General features: G+C 39.2%; 1 protein-coding gene across 1 annotated transcript; it reads left to right on the top strand.

Moving 5' to 3' along the window:
* Nucleotides 1-9499: 9499 nt before the first annotated feature.
* Nucleotides 9500-13336, top strand: LOC119724028 (G-protein coupled receptor moody-like). The gene is made up of 2 exons (XM_038194981.1): nucleotides 9500-9534; nucleotides 12169-13336. Exons 1-2 carry the CDS (start codon nucleotides 9500-9502, stop codon nucleotides 13334-13336), a joined length of 1203 nt encoding a protein of 400 aa, XP_038050909.1.
* The last annotated feature ends 8406 nt before the right edge of the window (nucleotides 13337-21742 follow it).

Here is a 21742-nt window from a genome sequence, read left to right as displayed (position 1 = left end):
CCTCACTTGGCAAAACAAAAATAAGAAATCTATCTGAGTTTGGCCGCTACACTCTTTATCCTATATCCATGCAACATCTTGGGTGTGTCCATGATAAGTCATTCTATGTATGTACGGAGCTTCATAATTGTTTGTCACTTATTGGCCGGGATCTTAGAATCCCCCCACCATTATGAAGACTCCACTAGGTATCAAATTACAAATGAGTTCAGTAATAATTTATGAACCACATGAAACAAAATCGTGATTTCCAGAGAGAAACCACAAAGGGAAACTGACTAGATTCAATTTATTTAAAGCTAACCAAAGCGGCGTTGGATAGCTCATTTGGTATAGCGCCTCGACGGTATCCTGAAGTCGCAGCTTCAAACCCGCTCCAATCAATTTCTTTGTTTAACTCTAACAATGGTTACCCGGGCCTCTTTTTTATGTTATCTCCCCAAAATGGACGTAAACACTTTTCAAGATCTGCTCGACACCTTGGAGACGAAGTTGACTTGCAACAAATTTTCAGAGACCACCGTTATTCGGCCTTTTAAAGTTGTTTACATATTTTGTTCATATCTTCTGTTTGTTGGATTGAATAAGAAAGGTCAGTATTCATGGATTTCACAAGGCCTCCAATTTGTCTCATGGAGGTACTTGGGTGATTATACGAAACTTAACATCATTATTCGTTATGTGATACCTGACTGCAATATTTGCCCTGGTTAAATGTTAAACTGTTGACGCAAATCCGTAAGTTTTATCTTTACAATTACTTTATTGTAATGTACGTCAGGACCAACCTGGCTTCTACAATTTACTGAGATAACAGAGATTTAAGTCGGAATTGTAGGTTCCTTTGACTTTTTACACTTTACCGCTAATGCATGGTGCGTGCTATCAGGTGATTGGCAGTGTCTCGGAAAAAAAATAAAAAAAATAAAAGGCAAATACTGACTCGAACTCTCGTCATGAAAAAGAACGACAGGGGGGGGGGGGGTAAACATATATATCATTGCTAAAATAGTACAATTTAACTTTAACCCCTATGCATGGTTTATGGTATCAGGTGATTGACAATGTAAAGGTCACAGAGCATTATTGACTGGTGATAAAACTATGTAAGTAAAATGGTGAGGCTGTCTCAAAAGAGTTTTAAAAAGGCAAATATTGACTCAAACTCTAAAAAGATCGACAAGGGTGTTTTCATTTAATTGGCAAAGTCACAGGCATAGCTTTATGCAATGGTGATCAGAATATCTGGGTGAAGTACTGAGGCTGTCTCAAAAGTAAAAAAAAAAAAAAGATCGACAAGGGTGTTTTCAATTAATTGGCAAAGTCACAGGCATAGCTTTATGCAATGGTGATCAGAATATCTGGGTGAAGTACTGAGGCTGTCTCAAAAAAAAAAAAAAGAGAAATGTTGACTCCTGTCCTAAACGCACCAGTGTTAAAATAGTGCAGTTTCACACGTTTCTTTGGATGTGTTTGTGAAAAAAGTCATACTAAATTTAGCATTTAACAAAATAAGTCAAGAATCAAAATTATTGTGAGGTTACTTGTAACTGCTTTTGATCGTTTTCAAGTAATTATAGGTACCCTCCGATAGTGAGGTGTTTTATCGCCATCAGATCGATCGCTAGGCTGATTACTATTGTAGTCGAGAATTATCGTTCCCTTTCTCCATAAGTACTAATAAATACCCGCCCCCTCTAAAAAAAAATTAAAATAAAATAAAAATAAAAAAGTAAGACTTGTTTTTTTGGGTTTTTTTTAAATTGACCCCTTTATACAGCAAAAAAGTCAGCTCCAACGGAAATGTATCCGTTTAATTTCAGTAATAATAATAACCGTATTTATATAGCGTCTTTTCCAAAGGATACAAAGCACATGAGAGAATGCAACCAAAGACAGGTAAATAAAGTATATGAACATATGAGACCCATTATGTAGCACCTCTCTTGCTAGGTGCTGCGGCGTATATTGCTGTCAATGCCAGAAACACCGGGGCAAACCCCTCCTCTTAGCGACAAGTGTTACTGAGTTCTTTAACGTGCATTACACAACACACGTGACCTACGGCTTTACGTCCCATCCTAAGGACGAAGCAATAATGGTAAAGTGCCTCGCTCAAGAGCTCAATTTTTTATTGGTATTATTCGGTCTGTCAACATCCATGTCGAAAACAAAACGCTACTCTATTCTAATGCCTCAATGTCTATCCTGAGAGCCTGAATTAATGTCAATAATATGTTTGCCTTCCCCTACTCAAAGAGCAGAGACAGTAGCTAGTACAGAAAAGACAATAGGCAAGCAATCATTAGGGCTTGTGGTTTGAGTGGTGCGCTTGTCATTTTAAAATGTAATAAATATTGCCCAAGGGGCCTTTAGAATAATCAAAGATAACGAACAAATGTTCTCTCGAAATTGTGTGTGGGTGGGTCAAAAGAAATCAATGAAAATCAAAATTCTGTTGTTTGCTATTAACCCTATCCGCGATAGCCTTTCAAAAAAAAAAGCTGTTCTGACTTTTCAGTCTGGAGTCTTGCCCATCTTTTGATACCAAAACATGAAATTGGACGACGGGTTACCGCGCAGCGAAACATTTTTGGGCGCTATGCGCCGTGAAAACTGAATTTCCCCGTATACGGAGTGTGCACAAAGCAGAATTACCATTCGTGCAAATGCATGGTTATTTAGCCATAAATCCAAAACCCTTTATAATTTGGGAGGCTAATCATCCTTACTTGCAGCTGGTATGCTGAATTGCGAAGGACGCGGCTACAACGGTTGGGATGCTGGCACGTAAAGGCGCCTAAGGCTGCCGGCCACATCGACCCATATACGACCACGGAGCACAGCCTGAGATTGAAAGTGTTTGATTTTTCCCGAGGGAGGAAAACCGGAGGGCCCGGAGAAAAACCCTCGTGGCACAGGAGAGAACCAACGCACAACTCTACTCACATGCGATCCGCGGCCAGGATTCGAACCGTGGTCACCTTGGTGAGAGGCGAACGCTTTACGCACAAGCCACCCATGCCACCCGATAGCCACGAAAGCCTTTGACCTATAGCCATGAAATGTCCTGGGTATTTATATGATAAGTTATTATATGAATGTTTCAAGTTTCATAATTTTTCGTCACCAATCGCCGATATCTTGGGGGGAGGGGCGGAATTCCCCCCCCCCGGTTGTGAGATGGTCAAAATAACCCAGCCCTTTTTAGGGTTCTTGCTTGTTTCATTTAAAGTTGTTCACCGAGTACACGCATGCAGATTAAAAATAATCATTACTTACTGTTCATTTGTCAGATATTTACAAGATACGATTATAAAAGATCCATTTTATTGACTAGTATTTGTTGGCAAAATAAGCTGGGTTAAGGTTTTGTGTTAGTTCAAATTAGACGGTAAACAAATAGTTTAGTACTAGTGTGATGGGTGCGGCAGACCTTTGTCTGTCAATTTCAATAACACATTTTTTTCCATGTAGCCTATAGCTACTACCCCTTGCAATCCCACTTTACAGTCGATACTTATGAACATGCTAATTTATTTATTACTGGATATCTGAACACAGTCTATACCATCATGAATCTGGATTTTAACAAAATATACATCTGATTAATATACATTGTTTGAAACCTTTTGGGGGGGGGGGCTCAAGAGACTGTTATTATTAAAAACAGTTCATATTCTTCAATGAGGGAATAACATATTTATTTGTTGATTATAGGTGTCTTCCCATCCCATATCCAAGCCCAAACTAAACGCTACTTTAATTAAATGCATCCACATCTATCCCAGTAGCCTAAATTTGTGTCAGTAATGTTGTGTTTGCCTCCTCCCTCTACGGGCACAGACAGGGCTATAGAAAGAGTGGCCAATAGGCAAAATAATTAGGACTGGTATTTTGGGTGGTAGATTGTCATTGGTTTTCAAATCAGACCTATTCTACACTCATATAAATGTCAACATAATTATTATCCAACGTTAAGAACTATAATTAGTACCAAACGTTAAGTACTATAACAAAAATATCACCCAACGTTAAGTAATATATGTTTGCTTCCAGCAATTGTAAAGGTAATGCACGGAGGCTTTTCTTGTTCTCTATTGTTCTAAGAAAAGTGTTCATAGATTATCGACATACTGACTATTTTAAGCTAATTATGAGAGAAGATGTGATTGTGAATATAGTCCATTTTATTTATCTAGGGTTTATTCAGTAAGAAAGCAGGACTAAGGTTTTGTGTTAGTTAAAATAAGGCAATTAAACAAATGTTTTAACTCTAGTGTGATGTCTGTAAATGTCAATATAGTGGTCGGCCCTACTGTCTTAATCATAGGGCTCGACTCGTCCATCAGTTAAGGAGGATGGGAGGCAATCATTAAGCATGGTCAATCATCAGATACTTCTCATCGGTTTCTGTCATTAGTTGATTTGGTTGATTTATTGATGAGTGATGAAGCTCAGTTGAAATACAATATTTCAATAGAAATATAAATAAACTCGACGTCTTCAAATCTTAGCTGAAATGACTTCAAAAGCAGCTATGCAGCACTTCACTCCAGTTGGTGGGCTGTTCAGATACGGGCCTTCAGGTTTTAGTTCGCCAAAGAAGGGTCTTTGATGTGACTTTGGTTCAACTGAAATACAACAGCATGGTCCGAAGAAAAAGAAAAAAAGGACGTGCAAATCCTGCACGTAGGCCACTTACTTCCGGAAAAGCCTGAAGAAGTCCGCAGCACTCAGAAGCACAAAAACAAGATTTACTTTAGTAAAATATCACATTTCTGGAATGATTTAATATTATGAGAAGAATATAAATGTATTCTGCAAACTTACGCATGCCCAATTAAATACTAGGAATAAAGTTTGAGAAATTGTAAGAACGTTTTTGTTGTAACTATGTTGTTTCCGAACGCACTATTAAAGTAACCACGAGTCAATAACGTCATCAAGCTTATGACACGTACGTAAGGGGAATTCCCAGATCTCCACATCAATATATGTAAACCAACTGACTTGCAGATTTTTTTGCAGTCTGTTTTAGTACCCTGTCCAACTTCATAGGCCACCAAGGTCAACTTACCAATTGATTTATTACTGGCTATCTTAACACAATCCATTCAATCATGAACTTGATTTTCATTACAAGTTTTCAGAAATAAACACAAAGGGGAAATGACTAGGTTCATTGAAATAATTTTAAAGGGTGAACGAAAACAAAATTACCAGCATGGTTTAGGTAGTGCAGTTGGTGGAGCACCCGAACGGTATTTCGGGGATCGCAGGTTTAAACCCTTTACTGTGTTCAACTTGAAAAACGGCCTCTTAGGCCCCTTCTTGATGTTAATTTCGGGCAATTTACTTCAAACTTTTAAGGCAGGTCGAACATCATTATAATGCCCACTAAATTTAGAGATTCAGTATAAAGGCGAAAAAAAAACACAAGAGTTGGTTGAAGCGTACTGCATGACACCATGGAGACAAGAGACTTGCGACAAATTTCCACATTCTCATTCGTGGGCTTTAAATTTTGTTATCACAATAATTCCCTAGGTCCTAATGTGTTAAAATTCATAATAATACTAATAATAAACACAACATTTTTTGATGAAAGATTAATTGAGGGGGATTCAAAAGATGACGCTCGTTAACATTGTTTTCTGGAATAACTTTTTTTTTTAGGAAACCCTATTGTTGGTTTCTGTGTCACCTGGTAATTGGGAAATGAATCGTTTTAATGAAACAAAATAAAATGTCATGAAACACATTCAAACAGCCCCGTCGTTATTCAATAAGTCTTTATTGGCGGATTTTAAAATCACTGTGATCAAGGGAAAACTTTGCGTAGGTCAATCGATTGTATAATCACTCTCGTATTCATTGTTTTTATTTTATATCAAAAGTGTTTTCAATGCACCTCGTTTTTGATTAGGTTTTCACTTGCCTTCTACACATCCAAGACTAAAGTATCAAGATTACTTCAAAGTTGTGCGACCTCTACCCCAATAGCCTGGATGTTCATGCGAGTATGTCAACAAGACATCATTTCTGTTTGCTGCTACTTGAACCTTTGCATCCAGACAGCCCAAATTTGTGTCAATAATATCAGTTTGCCTCCTTCCTATTTTATAGTTTGTGTTCCCTAATGCAGCCGATCCCTGGCAGTCACGAAAGGGCCACCGCAGCAGTAGAGGGCGCTATCAACAAGATATATCAAATCCAATCTTGGAATGGGAGTATTGGCAGGAATTTCCTGAGTTAAGTTCCAAAATCCCCAATACTGAATTTGGATTTGGGTCCCCTAATGGCAAGCGTGATCGATCAAGCCACCACAGCGGTAAAGGGTGCGATCAACAATATGAAGCAGATCCAGGAATTTCCCATGTCAATGTTATTCCACCAGACTGGATTTGATTTATTATGCTGACAGTAATATCAAGCGCCGTGGCGTTTTAACCGTGCAAAATCACACGTTTTGACGCATGGGAACAAACTATAGAATTTTAAAAAACGACTCCAGCTTTTGGCGAACGCCACAAGACCATTCCACAAGAGGGCGTTATTTGAATCTGAGGCTGGATGCGTATTTTTTTTTCCTATGTCGATTGGCGGCAATGTCATGAATGATTAAGTTTTTCCTTTGAATCATTGCAAGACATAGCTTTTTGTTCTCTTTGCCCTTTAAATTCAAATTATCCCAGCGATAAATTTGAAGGAGGAAAATAGTCTATGAAAATGAGCATCGACGACGTGCATTCGAACCAGGGATCTGTGTGTCATAGCTCATCTCGCTATCCACTATGGGCTGCCGTGTGTGATAGCTAGACGACAACCGTTCTTAAAATGGCTTGAATGTATCTTGTAGACTGAATAAAATCAATGTTGTTAATGTCATTGTTCTGTTCTCATGAATAAACATGATTTATTATCGAAAGTACTGAATTATTGATGATTTGGCCCTAATTATCCTCAATAACAATTACGCAGCCTCGATAGATAAAATACCACCAAATCATCAAACAAGAGGGCGCTTACCTAATTTAATGCTGGGTACATACAATGTTCATTCATCAGAAACTGGTGTTTTGGACAACAAAAGTTCAAAAAGAAAATAGATTTCAGTGCCTGCGATTAAGTTGAACGGGAAGAGGGGAGAGGAAGGTGGACAAAAAGAAAGAAAAACATTGTTTAATAATTAAAAATCCTTCAGCGTGGTCCACATGCAGATAAAGCGGTAAAATATATTTTGGTGGATATGTTAAGTGAAGATGAAGAATTCTGAAAGAGGGCGCTATTTCTTAATCGTAGGCAGAATTATAAGCATGCAGTGATGGACCCTGGTCTAATTTCAATAGGGGCGCTTTTCAAATCCGACGATTATTCACATTATATTACAGAATAGTGTACAAATACACCCTAACCAAGCTGGCTCTGTCCGTATTGTGTGGACAGGCGGACATTATATTAGTGTCGCAGGAGGGGGGGGGGGGTTGCATTATTTTGTTAGGAATTTCGATGATTTTTGTTTTTACAGAACTGGGGGTTGACCCCCCACCCCCCGCTGGATCCTCGCCTGTGTTAACAACTATGCATGATTTGATGTGAAATTAACCGATTTGCATGGGTTTGCGATGTTCATTCTGCTGTAAGGTTGTAATGTTTCACAACTCACCTGGATTCACATTATTACTCATTGTATGTGTAGGGCCGATACACAAAGGGGTTGATCAATAAATGACTAAAGGCTTAATAAATTATCCTTTTCTTTTAAACATTCCTGGACAGATATTCAACTGACTTGCTCATTACAAAAACTATTATAATTAACTGAGGACTAATGTGTTAAAATTCGTATTTCTCTTTGACTGTGTATATGAAGAGTTTGTTTACATAAAAAAAATATAATCCGTTTTTCACTTTTTGCGAAAATCTGCTAGACATCACAGAGTCCACCTTGTGCACAAGTAATGGACTTGTGCACAAATATCCACTGCCCATTACACATATCCTGAGAGCTCTTGACAAGGGGTCTACCCGATGTTCCCCAATACCTGTGTTTCCCAATACTGATGTTCCCCGAAATCCTTAGGATAAGGGTTAGGGTTAGGGTTTGGGTTAGGGTAATTATTATGGTAAGGATTTTGGGAACATCGGTAATAGGGAACATCGGTATTGGGGAACATAGTTATGCACCCCTTGACAATGTGTGTTTGAAAAAGAATTTAAGTTGTCCAGAGTCGAGTCGTCAATGGATCCAGTGTCAATGGGTCCAGTGTCAATGTTATTCCATCAGACTAGGCTTGATTTATTATACGGAGAGCTACTTCTAGCGCCCTGGCAAAATCAAACGTTTTAACGCATGGGAACAAACTCCAAGATCCAGTCTTGGGAGAAGACTACAAAGTTTCAGTCTTGTACATTTGTGCAGTAATTTGTGATAATGTATTGGTGCAATAAACGTGTTTTGAATTTTAAGATCCCATGTAATTTTAGCTACGCGTGATCTCAACCTTGACGGATATCTCATTGAAAACATGGAGTTAACTTTGGGGAATTATATAACGACTCCCGCTTTTGATGAACGCCACCAGACCATACCACAAGAGGGCGTTGTTTGAATCTGAGGCTGGATGCGTGAGTCTTTTTTCCCAGGACTGCTAGGGCCAATGTCATGAATAATTCGGTTTTCCTTTGAATCATTGCAAGACATAGCTTTTTGTTCTCTTTGCCCTTTTTAAATTCAAATTATCCCAACTATAAATTTGAAGAAGGAAAATAGTCGATGAAAATGAGCATCGACGACGTGGATTCGAACGAGAGATCTTTGGGTCATAGCTCATCTCGCTATCCACTATAGGCTGCCGTGTGTGATAGCTAGACGACAAGCGTTCTTAAAATGGCTTGAATGTAACTTGTAGACTGAATAAAATCAATGTTGTTGATGTCATTGTTCTGTTCTCATGAATAAACATTATTTATTATCGAAAGTACTGAATTATTGATGATTCGGCCCTAACTATCCTCAGAATAACAATTACGCAGCCTGGATAGATAAAATACCACCAGATCATACAACAAGAGGGCGCGTTTTTAATTTGATGCTGGGTACATACAATGTTCATTCATCAGAAACTAGGTGTTTTTTTTTTAACAAAAGTGCAAAAAGAAAATGGATTTCACTGGCTGAGATTAAGTTGGACGGGAAGAGGGGAGAGGTAGGTGGACAAAAAGAAAGAAAAAATCATTTAATAATGCAAAATACTTCAGCGTGGTCCACATGCAGATAAAGCGGTAAAATATATTTTTTTTGTGGAGATGAGATACTGACAGAGGGCGCTATTTCTTATTCGTAAGCAGAATTATAAGCATGCAAGGATGGACCCTATCTGGAAGTGGCAGTGCTTACCCCCTCCCCCCCCCCCCACGACTGACCTGTGGCTTCAGTTTAATCCAATAAACGGTTTCTGAGTCATCGTTTTATCAAAAGATCACACCCCTCTAAATGTGCTACAAGAGAGAGATCTACTACGACGCTGGGTATGTTACCGGAAACGCAGCAGTACACAAAGGTTCGTCTGCAGAATCTTCTCCTGCTAGAATTTTGACGTGACATCAACTAGCTTCTGCATCAGTTCGGTGTGTTTTTCTGCCATGGTCAGCTGAGATTATGTTGCCAGGCGCATTACTTAAACTACCCAGGGTCGAAAGAACAGCTTCCTTTGAAGCATGAAACTTGGTGTCATCAGCTCATCAGGGGGATGTAACATAGCGCAAAATCCTCACTTATGTAAAGGGGTTTCCTTTTCTGCCCGGAGTTGCACTGCTTGTTGATCATGCTTAGAGCGAACAGCATTATCCTCGTCAATACATGGAACCAAATCCACTTGCGAGTTTCTCAACGTGTCTCATCAGGTCGGATGTCTCAAGCAACTTTATTACCACCCTTTTCATTGAATATGCTAGCTGATTCACGGAGAATCCAACCCAACTTTTTGAGATTGACTTCCGGTGCCCCAATAGGGCCGAACCTAATAGGTTATCTTGAGCGATGATTTCGACGTGATCTGAGCCAATTAGCTCAAGCTTTATCAACCGGAGGCAGTGGCCAGTCACGGAGATGTAGGTAGCGATCCTGCAGTGTCTTGACCGAATAAGTGTATGGGGAGAGGCAAAGTTTACCGGCAGCAAAGTCATTACATAAATCAAGTGAGGATTTGACATACGGCTGACACAGACAGATACGGATTGACCGTAGATGCATTAGTCTCTGGTGTTCCGCGGAGCATAAGCTGATGGGCTGCATCTTGAGGTAACATGTCAGCTTTCAACTACACCTTAGCTTCCTACAAATTGAGTGGAGAACTCTGATTGGTTATCATTTGGCCATCTCTATGAAAACGTAGTGTGTATGCAATTCGCTGTGCGCATGAGTGAATAACCGTCCAAATGTATTACTTGTCAAGTCGTTGGACATGCAGAGGCTAGGAATTAATGTAAACATGATACACAGCGAGTATAGACAAAACACAGATTTCTAAAGACTTGTCTTCAATTCTACGGAAGTCTACGCGAGCCGATTAGGTCAGTAATTATGCAAAACTTGACCGTCATCTTGACCTTCAGATTCTGACCATTCGGCGGGCGCCCTCCACGTATGGGGTTTTCCGTAACCCGTACGGTTGTTATATTACAACAAAATCAGCAAAATTGACCAATCATCCAGTGGCGTAAATCTGTGCCGGCGAGTAGAGGGGATGAGGGATGACCAAAATCCTTTAAAAAAAATGCCTGGCCCCGGCAATTTTAAAAGCGAATGGGGGGGGGGGGGACTGGACACCAATTGCACTAGTATGTGTAATAGTTTCAGGATATAGATGTATATCAATATGTATACTGGCGCTTACGTTAAAACGGTGTATTTTAAAAGCTTTTGTACTTTTTCTCCCCTTTTCAGTGCAATTGAAAACATGTTGGTTATCGGGATGTTCTAAAATACATCGAAATCCCCAATTTTGTTTTATCATCACGAAGAAGTGGGGGATGATTCAATAGCCCACCCCCTGGTCGAAAAGTGCGGGGGTATACCCCTATCTCCCGCGGGATGTACGTCCCTGCAATCAACAACTTACTCCATTATTTCTGCTCGAAATACGTCACAGTTTTAAAAATCGACTCCGATTGGCTGGCGCGCGGAGTCGCATATAATCTGCATTGCTCAGATGATATCAGACGTTGGATACGGAGAAAGCTGCGTTGGATGGACAACGGGTGATATTGGAATCAGACTATATAGGGTGGGATTGGAGGGGTCCTCATTGATTCGCACTGCAAGTTTCCGTTTTTTCCCCTGTATCTACGACTACCAAACTGAAACTGGAACTTATAGGGTGAGGAGAACCTTTGAAAATTTAGCAAGAAACTCATTTCGACTGAGAGGTTTCTGTGCTTAGCTCTGTTGACAAAGCTCTTTGAAATACAGCAATTAAGCCTAAAACAATTGTTTGAAAACAATTACACGGCGTGGACTTTGGCCGATTATTAGGGAGAACTTAAAAGAGGAAGTAAGTTTTAGTTTTCAAATTATCAACTATGTAATGCATGTCATTGCATTAGCGGCCGGATCGGTTTCGGGGCTTTGTGCACATTAGGTAAACTGCCATTTTAATATAGCAAATACCCTTCCTTTTTGTCTGTTTGTCACCCGATGATGGGAAATAAGGGAAATTCCAATAATATGTTGATTTGTGTCTGACGTTGATCGTTTTAATCATGTTTGGTTTACCTTTTCAAGTGGATAGTCAATGATAATAACGAATATACGGGACACGATATATTACATTTATTATGCGGCAATAAAAAAAACCTAAATAGGCCTACACTCGGAATAAAATTTGCGACGCCTACACGGTTCTTTTTGTTTTGTTTCGAAATGCTGGCTGTCGTGACCGGCAACACTTATTTCCTCGATGGTTTTCTCGTTCAGTGTGACAAACTGTACATTTTCTTGATGACTTGGCTGTGGTATGACGAGACAGCTTCAGGCCAAGTCTGAATTGGTTTTGGCATGGACTTGTATTTTCGCACTTGGTTTGCCCCAAACAGTTCGTTCCGTTGTCGACGGCATTATAACGTACGACTGGTGAAACAATAGGCCTAAGACTGACGGCCCAGTGTCGTTAACACTTTACCAAACCCTGATCATTTGAACTCCACCATGGCACAGAATTTTGAAGATCAAAATGTAACCACTTCCTCCACCAGTGAGCCAACTTCTGAACTTCACCCATACGGCGTTTTGGTGTTTGCAGCCTGCGCGTGGGTCATCGTAGCTGTGTTGGGTATAACAGGCAACGCTATGGTTATTCTAGCTGCGATTCTCAGTAAGCACGTCCGGACGACTACTAATGTCCTGGTGGTCAACCTGAGTGTGGCTGATCTGTGGACTTGCTTGTCTCTGCCTTGGTCAAGCGTGGCTTTGCTGAGTAATGGTACCTGGCCTCTGGCTAGCGAGATCCCGTGCCAAATAGCGGCGTTCATGTGGCACACCGGTCTAGGAGTTAGCCTGTACAACCTAGCTTTCATTGCATTGAATCGTCTTGTCAAGATAACTTGCCGACTGGCCACCTACAATCGCATCTTCTCACCTCGCAAGATGGCATACATTGTAGCTCTATCCTGGTTCATCCCGATCTTCGTTATCATCTTTCCACTCACTATCGGTGTGGGTAGCTTAGGTCTTGATCTCAGAGACGATACCTGTACAGATGATGACTTACATCCTCGTGCTGATGACTACAACCTGGCCCAAACCATCGGATTCTACCCGATCCCTATGATCACTGTCGTCGTCAGCTATGTCGTAATCTATATCCATGTCAGGCGACACTTCAGCAAACAACTCTCCAAGACACAGAACAAGGACACAGCCACTGATGCCGTACAGCCCAGTGCAACCAGTATGACATCCATATCAACTACCGGTACTTCAGCTGAGGTTCTCGAGGAACGCGAGGAGCGTAAAGGTGCCGCAAGAAAGCGCAAAATCAGCCGTCAGCAGCTCCAGATTACCAAGAACCTCTTTTGGGTCTTCTGCGCGTTCACACTCTGCATCTCGCCGTACTACATCTCACTCTTCTTTGCTAACAGTGATGTGTTCGCTCTGTACGGCGCTACCATCTTGATCTGCAACAGTTGTGTTAATCCCATCATTTACGGAGTCAAACACCCGCAGTTTAAGAAGGTACTCCGGCCGATGCTGTGGTGTAAGTGGAAGAAAATACCACAGCCGTCTGAGACACTGCAAGCGATCCTCTCAATACGCCAGAGAGACAACACTTGACAATTTGAGAACAATCTCTGCTTACTTTGTAAACACCTCTCGCAGTAAATAAATGGCGCTATTTAGGCCTAAGCAAAGTGCATACTATAATGTGCCAAGTAATACCCAACACATTTTTCTTTTATGACATTTAAGCTGCATATAATGGCGGCTGTTTAGCAACTTTTGTTTCCTTTAGCAATTACTGGGACTTGTCACTACTTGTCCTTATTGGCCTCTGTATAATCAATTACCGGCAATGCCTGATAAAGTGCATGTATATTCAACACTTAGTCTTACCATTATTATGAGGATATTACTGGATTAATTCACCGGGATTAATTTGCTTATAACCATGTATTTGGGAGTTTAGTGACCCGTTATCCTGTTATGTGTATGATTATTTTGTTGCATGTACCATGAATTGGTAATAACAAGGTAAATTGTGGCAAAATGAGGCAAAATCTCTCAGTTGGGAGTACGTGTGCTTCTGAAAAGAACAGGAAGGTACTAAACTTTTCGGACAGTACACTGCAAAAACTGTAGTGTTAATTTAACACCATTCGGTATCTATATAGGACAACACCAGTAAAATTTAACACCCGATGGTCCTATATAGACACCAATGGTGTAAATTTAACACTGCAGTTTTTTTCGCAGTGTATGCTGTGCCCTACATCAGAAGACTATCGTCAGGAGACTGTCTGAAAACAACTTACCTTGTACTTAGTGCAACATTTCATCAGGTATGGTAAGACAGGATAAGTTCGCGGTAGCACCATGTGAATAAATCTCCTTTGTGAGTATGTGTGGTTCTTATTCACATGGTGCTACCGCAGACTTATCTTTTCTTAGTATTTATCCACCATGCAAACCTTCAAATCTCATCATATATTGTGTTTTATAAGTTAACCTGTAACAACCAACTAATCTTTTGAAAGAAGAAATGTCTTTATTAAGAAAAAAGAACTGATTTTATAAGAGTTGTTGCGTCGCCAAGTTATTCCATAAACATTTTAATGCCGCATATGGAATAACATGTATATGTAAATGTGCGGCATTTTCAAGTGGGAAATTCTGAAAATCAATTAAGTTCATATTTTCTGTTGTTCTATATCCGTTCGGTGTGTATAAAGTTGAATGGTTAGTCACGGTACAGTAAAAGGTCAAGGCTGTTCTTAAAGGATCTATTAAAAACATAAATTGTTTTCCGATTCAATTTAATTTTGCTTATGGATATGGAGATTTGATTTTTTCATAAAAACCAAAAAGGACCGAAATACCCTTCAAAATAACAAAACGACAATTTAAAATAAGGTTCAATGAAATATAAAGGTGCACGTTTAAGGATTGCATTGAACAAATTGCATTGCATTGACTGTCGGATCGGATCACCATAGAAGAAAAATCGTCCATTTGGCTTGACGATTGTTTGTACAAAGTTTTAATTGTACAAACGTGTTTGTACAAAGTTTTAATTACTTGCTGGGCTTTACGTATACTATATTTTCTGTGTTCCATAAATTACCGTGGGAAAATCCCAGTCGGCCGTTATTCGCTATTAGACTGAAGGTTAGGTATAGACTTGATGCCAGGTCGGTAATTGTTTTGCGTGCAGTTATCGGTTACTGGCTCCACGCACGCAAAATAACGCTGCAATGCACTTAGTCTAGTTCCCAGATAAAATGATGCCGACTATTTCTGATAAAATTACCGACTGGGAAAAACAAAAAGGTTTTCAAATTTGTGCACAACAAATGGGAGTATTTTGAATTGATACCGAATTCTATGCGAGCATACTAATTGGCTTAGATTCCAGAGTGTATTCTAGGCCGCCACACGGAAGATTATTCTCATTACTTTGAGGGTTCGTACATCGTGTTGTGTACAGCGGCGTAGCTATGGGGAGGGGGGGGGCGGCGGCACACCTCCTCCCATTTAAATTCCCGCCGCACGCCCCCTCGCATAAAAATTCGCCCCCCCCCCCCGTTGCCCCCACTGAAAATTTGGCATCCGGAGAAAAGCACAGCCATATGAGTTACCATGATTAGCTAAAAGAACAAAGTCCCTTTTTCGTGTGTTTTTTTCATGCAAATTTTTTTCACAAAAACTCTTCTTTTTTTCGAGTGGCTGTTTATCGTAGCGTCTCTTTGAAAGCGAATAGCGGTAGTTAATGTCGAATGTATCTGTAGTGAGACGTCTTTTACGAGGCACCGTACAATTGGCACAAAGCCCAGAAAAATGTATACAAACGCGCACTCAGTGCCGTGAACGCGCGAATATCATCCCTTTTCTGCCTGCACACCAAAGTGTGAGTATCGTATACAAAACTTGTGCTTGAAAACCAACATCTTAGTTTCAAATGAGCAGAATTTGTATTATCTTTACATTCTAATGTCATAATGCAAGTTCTCTGCTACCGCTGGGCTAGGTTTTAGTTTATTTCATGTTGACAAAAGGAGTGATTTGGGGGTAAATTAGTCTTCACAATCTCAAAGTTTTAATCACCGTGTGTCACATTTTGATTTATGGCAATATGGCTGTTTCATGTCAGGTGCAATTTGGAGGCCTAGTTCACAACAGTCGTACACTGGCCAGGCGTTCGGGGAACCGGTGAATCTTAGGAACCTCACTTTAAATCTGGGAACTTTAGAAATACAACTTTTGTGATTTAATATATTTTATCATTGGCAACTGTGTCACAATTTATAGAGCTAGAAATTGAATTTATTATCTTATCAGTACTTTTTGTAACAGTTGTTTTTGTGAGTTCAAATTGAGATCATGTGTTAATTTAAACTATTGTAATCGATTTTTGTGAACAAGTTCATGAGACCAAGCATAATCTGACTCCTGCTTTGATTTGTTTCTGTTTGTCTTGATTTGTCCTTGGCATCCTTAAAGGGAATATACAACATTTGCAAACATCGAAAAATAAAACTACCAAGTTTTTGCGAAATACCTTAATAGGATGTTGGTAAATGACAGTCTAAAGCATCCTGTAAAATTACGGCACCTGGTATACTGTCATTTTCAAGAAAAGTGCTATTTTTGTATCAATTTCCAACGCTGATCGGCCGATCAGCGTTGGAAACAACTGGCTTTTTTTTTCAAATACTGGCCCCAATTGACCATTGCACTTGTTTGCAATCGATTACAAACCTATGAACGGGTACGAACCAGCTAGACTGGTTCCCTGACCTTACAATTCCCCAATGTATGTAAACTGCTCTGTTTCTTCTTATATGGAGTCAGGGGACCAGACTACAGGAAAATGATCGTTTTTCTTGGTTTTTATAGCATTTTCGAACCCAAAACCTCCAAAAAGTCAGTGTAACTATATTTGCTTTATATTTCCAACCCCCCAATTCCATCCATTTCTGAAAATTACAGCAAAAGCAAATGATGTATATTCCCTTTAAATCTAATCATTTGAGCGGACCTCTTTACTGGCGTACCGCTACAAAAGTGGCGTCGTGGACAGGATTCGTCACAACTTATTTACCTACCAGGCTTAAAGTGCATTGTCCATGTCTACTCCTCCCGCTACATATCCATGATTTATGTTTTGAACAGAGCTGTAGAAACAACACTGGAGTGGTACACTACAATATGTTAAATTATAATTCGATGGACCCGCGGCCATGGACTCCTTGCAGCGATTTTTCTTTTACCAAACGACATCTGCATATGGTGTACGTTATGACTTTGGAACTGTATTTCTCTGACAACCATGAAAAGAAAAATAAACAATTTGAAAAAAGCCCCCCCCCCCCCCAAAAAAAAAAAATGAATTCGAACGTAATGAAATTCGGACTTTATTTCCCTTTTTAAACCTATAGTCCATCATTTGCAGCCACCTGAAAAAGTAACTGGCGTATTATCGTTGAAAAACATACTTGGTTGAAAGATAGGAAGTGGACTAAACTTCCAGTGAAATTAATCTTTCTGGCAAGCTATCATTTTGAAGTAATCAACGAAAGAAGGCCTTTCCAACGCTGCGTCTTAAGACGCACCGTGGGACAATTTAAATTAGTAGTTCGTTTGTTATTCGGCGCAGCGCGCGCAAGCATTGGCACGCACAGGCGCGCGGTTGCTGTAATTCGTTGAATCAGTGCGTGACATCGCGTATAGCTGCAATTCAAAACAATTGAAAACATGATTCAACAACTTTTGATTTGAAATTGAGACCCTAGAATGCTTTTTTTCTCGGAATATACAGCTGAAGCTGAGCTGAGACTTCATCAGGTTAGTTGTTCAGTATCCTTCATTAGATTTTGAACTTTTTTTTGCTTCAAGCAAACAAAATGCACAAATTACACAAGATGGACTATATTTTTAAAAACAAAATCCTCCAAAGCGTGGACAACAAAAAAACAAAATCGATAAACAAAAACAGAATCAGATAACAAAAACAAATCGGGTAGATGGTGTTTCGAACCCACATCGTGGAGATACCCGCGGCACGACTATACCGACAGAGCTATCGAACTGCTTAGCAAATCCTGGAAATTCATGGTTACCTGCGAACGATTATAAAAGTGTCGTAGGCTTGTAGGGTGCTCAACAAATGTAATGCAAATAATGTTTAGGAAAAGAAAATTCGCCCCCGGGCAGTGAAACACTGGCTGTAACGCGTATGCTCAAGAAATGAAGAGGATGGTTCTTTGACGTATCTCCTCTGCAGCCGATTCACGGAAACATTGCCTTTTTCACAAGCGTAGGATTTACGGAAATTTGTTGCGTAGATGCGCCATCGCTTTAACACAACCCGTTTGAAAATTGGCGTGAACTGTCGAAGAATACATTTGATATGATTTAAAGAAAATAAGCCTAAGCGGTTAATTCACGAAAACTTCATTCCGAATTTTAGTCTCTTTTGACACACTTTGTGGAGACGATAACTAAAGAACAACATATTGCATTGGTTTGAAATTGCGACCGGTTATTAATCATAACATTTGACACAACCCGTTTGAAAATTGTCGTGAACCGTGGAAGAATACATTTGATATGATTAAAGGAAAGAAGTGCTTAGAATTACGAAAAATTCATTCCGAATTTGAGTCTATTTTAATTGAAAAAAAATGAAGCACTCTTTTGGAGACAGTAACTCTAGAAGAACAATTTGTTCTGAAACGAAACTTTGTTCGTCTTTGAAACATCATAAGTCGTGATGTAATGACAGAAACAGTGGAAATCAACTGGAACCGTAATAACCAACGGCCAACAGTGCATGTGCCAGATATTGCTACCCTCTATGATTTTTTCCTTAAGAGGGCGCTCTACACAACCACTGGCATGATCAGCACGCAGCCACAATCTGCCCATTATTACAACACAATTGTGGAGACGATAGCTCAAGAACAACATATCGCATTGGATTGAAATTGCAAACGATTATTAACCTTTGACACATCCCGTTTGAAAATTGGTGTGAACTGTGGAAGAATACATTTAATATGCTTTAAAGAAAATAGGCCTAAGCGGTTAAATCACGAAAACTTTATTCCGAATTTTAGTCTCTTTTGACACTCTTTGTGGATACGATAGCTCAAGAACAACATAATGCATTGGATTGAAATTGCATCCGATTATTGACCATAAATTGTGACAAAACCCGTTTGAAAATTGACGTGAACTAAGGAAGAATACATTTAATACGATTCAAAGAAAATAGGCCTAAGCGTTTAATTTAATCACGAAAACTTCATTCCGAATCTTAGTCTCTTTTGACACTCTTTGTTGAGATGATAACTCAAGAACAACATTTCACATTGGATTAAAAATTGCGAACAATTATTTACCTTAACATTTGTCACAACCCCTTTGAAAATTGACGTGAACCGTGGAAGAATACATTTAATATGATTTAAAGAAAATAGGCCTAAGCGTTTAATTTAATTACGAAAACTTCACTCCGAATTTTAGTCTCTTTTGACACTCTTTGTTGAGATGATAACTCAAGAACAACTTATTGCATTGGTTGGAAATTGCGAATGATTATTAACCATAACATTTGACACAACACGTTTGAAAATTGATGTGAACCGTGGAAGAATACATTTAATATGATTAAATGAAAGAAGTGCTTAGAATTACGAAAAATTCATTTCTACAAGAGGGTGCCTTACACAACCGCTGGTCAGCACCGTAAACACTATTAAAGGGAATGTACAACATTTGCTTTTGCTGCAATTTTTTGAAATAAATGGATTTGGAGGATTAGTATGTTATAGCAAATATTGTTAAAATGACTTGTTTCACGTTTTGGGCTTGTAGCGCTAGGGAAAACCAAAAAAAAAATAATGCATGTTCTTGTAGTCTGGTTCCCTGACCCCACTTCAGATGAAACGGAGAATTTATAGACCTTTGGGAATTGTAAGGTTAGAGAATCAATCTAGCAGGCTTGTACCCCTTCGGAGTCGTGTAATCAATTGCAAAGAAAACACGGAATGACTAATTATAAAATAGTAGGAGCAGTTGTGAATAAAGCCAGTTTGCTTAATTTTTGAGATAATTTGTCGTCGTGACTATCATTTCCGTGCAAAAAGTGTGGAAAATGGTCTGTTTGGACTGGGACTGTATTCTCTACCCAAGTTTTTCCCCAGGTTGAAAAAAAGACACTGTTTGGGGAGAGAAAAACAGTATTTTGTCTAAATCATCTGTCTAGTTTGTCTATTTTTCATGATAAATCACTTGCTTACTGTTCAATAAAATGTAATGCTTAATTTTGAGATAATTTTTCGTCGTGACTATCGTTTCCGTGCAAAAAGTGGGGAAAATGGCATGTTTGGACTGGGACTGCATACTCTCGACAAGTTTTTCCCTGGGTTGAAACAAGGCACTGTTGAGGGAGAGAAAAACAATAATTTGTCTAAATCTTCTGTCTAGTTAGTCTATTTTCATGATAAATCACTTGCTTTCTGTTCAATTAAATGCATTGCTTAATTTTTGAGATAATTTGTCGTCGTGACTATCGTTTCCCAGCAACAAGTGTGGAAATGGCCTGTTTGGACTGGGACTGCATACCCTCGACAACTTTTTCCCCGGGTTGAAAAAAGACACTGTTTAGGGAGAGAAAAACAATATTTTGTCTAAATCTTCTGTCTAGTTTGTCTATTAATCATGATAAATCACTTGCTTACTGTTCCATTAAATGTATTGCTTAATTTTTGAGATAATTTGTCGTCGTGACTGTCGTTTCCCAGCGAAAAGTGTGGAAATGGCCTGTTTGGACTGGGACTGCATACTCTCTCCAAGTTATTCCCCGGGTTGAAATAAGGCACTGTTGAGGGAGAGAAAAACAATATTTTGTCTAAATCTTCTGTCTAGTTTGTCTATTTTTTATGATAAATCACTTGCTTACTTTTTCAATAAAATGCATTGCTTAATTTTTGAGATAATTTGTCGTCGTGACTATCGTTTCTCAGCAAAAAGTGTGGAAAATGGCCTGTTTGGACTGGGACTGCATACTCTCTCCAAGTTTTTCCCCGGGTTGAAACAAGGCACTGTTGAGGGAGAGAAAAACAATATTTTGTCTAAAGCTTCTGTCTAGTTTGTCTATTTTTTATGATAAATCACTTGCTAACTGTTCAATAAAATTTAATGCTTAATTTTTGAGATAATTTGTCGTCGTGACTATCGTTTCCCAGCAAAAAGTGTGGAAATGGCCTGGGACTGCATACTCTCTCCAAATTTTTCCCCGGGTTGAAAAAAGACACTGTTTAGGGAGAGAAAAAAATATTTTGTCTATATCTTCTGTCAAGTTTGTCTACTTTTCATGATAAATCACTTGCTTACTGTTCAATTAAATGCATTGCTTAATTTTTGAGATAATTTGTCGTCGTGATTATCGTTTCCGTGCAAAAAGTGTGGAAAATGGTCTGTTTGGACTGGGACTGCATACTCTCGACAAGGTATTCCCCGGGTTGAAACAAGGCACTGTTTAGGGAGAGAAAAACAATATGTTGTCTATATCTTCTGTCTAGTTTGTCTATTTTTCATGATAAATTACTTGCTTACTGTTCAATTGAATGCATTGCTTAATTTTTGAGATAATTTGTCGTCGTGACTATCGTTTACCAGCAAAAAGTGTGGAAAATGGCCTGTTTGGACTGGGACTGCATACTCTCTCTAAGATTTTCCCCGGGTTGAAAAAAAAACGGTTGAGATAGATAAAAACAATATTTTGTCTTCATCTTCAGTCAAGTTTGTCTACTTTTCATGATAAATCACTTGCTTACTGTTCAATTAAATGCATTGCTTAATTTTTGAGATAATCTGTCGTCGTGACTATCGTTTCCGTGCAAAAAGTGTTGAAAATGGCCTGTTTGGACTGGGACTGCATACTCTCGTCACGTTTTCCCCGGGTTCCAAAAAGACATTGTTGAGGGAGAGAAAAATATATTTTTTTTTCAAATCTTC

This window comes from Patiria miniata, unplaced genomic scaffold, assembly GCF_015706575.1.
Source record: "Patiria miniata isolate m_02_andy unplaced genomic scaffold, ASM1570657v1 HiC_scaffold_1, whole genome shotgun sequence".
Classification (NCBI taxonomy): Eukaryota; Metazoa; Echinodermata; class Asteroidea; order Valvatida; family Asterinidae; genus Patiria; species Patiria miniata.
The sequence above is the reverse complement of the archived record's forward strand: the minus strand, read 5'-3'. Positions and strand labels throughout refer to the sequence as shown.

Excerpts from the sequence above, each read along its gene's own strand:
- LOC119724028 (XM_038194981.1), top strand. The coding sequence starts at position 9,500 with ATGTGCTACAAGAGAGAGATCTACTACGACGCTGG. Across the intron at positions 9,535-12,168 it reads GAGATCTACTACGACGCTGG|TGTCGTTAACACTTTACCAA; the intron begins GTATGTTACCGG and ends CTGACGGCCCAG.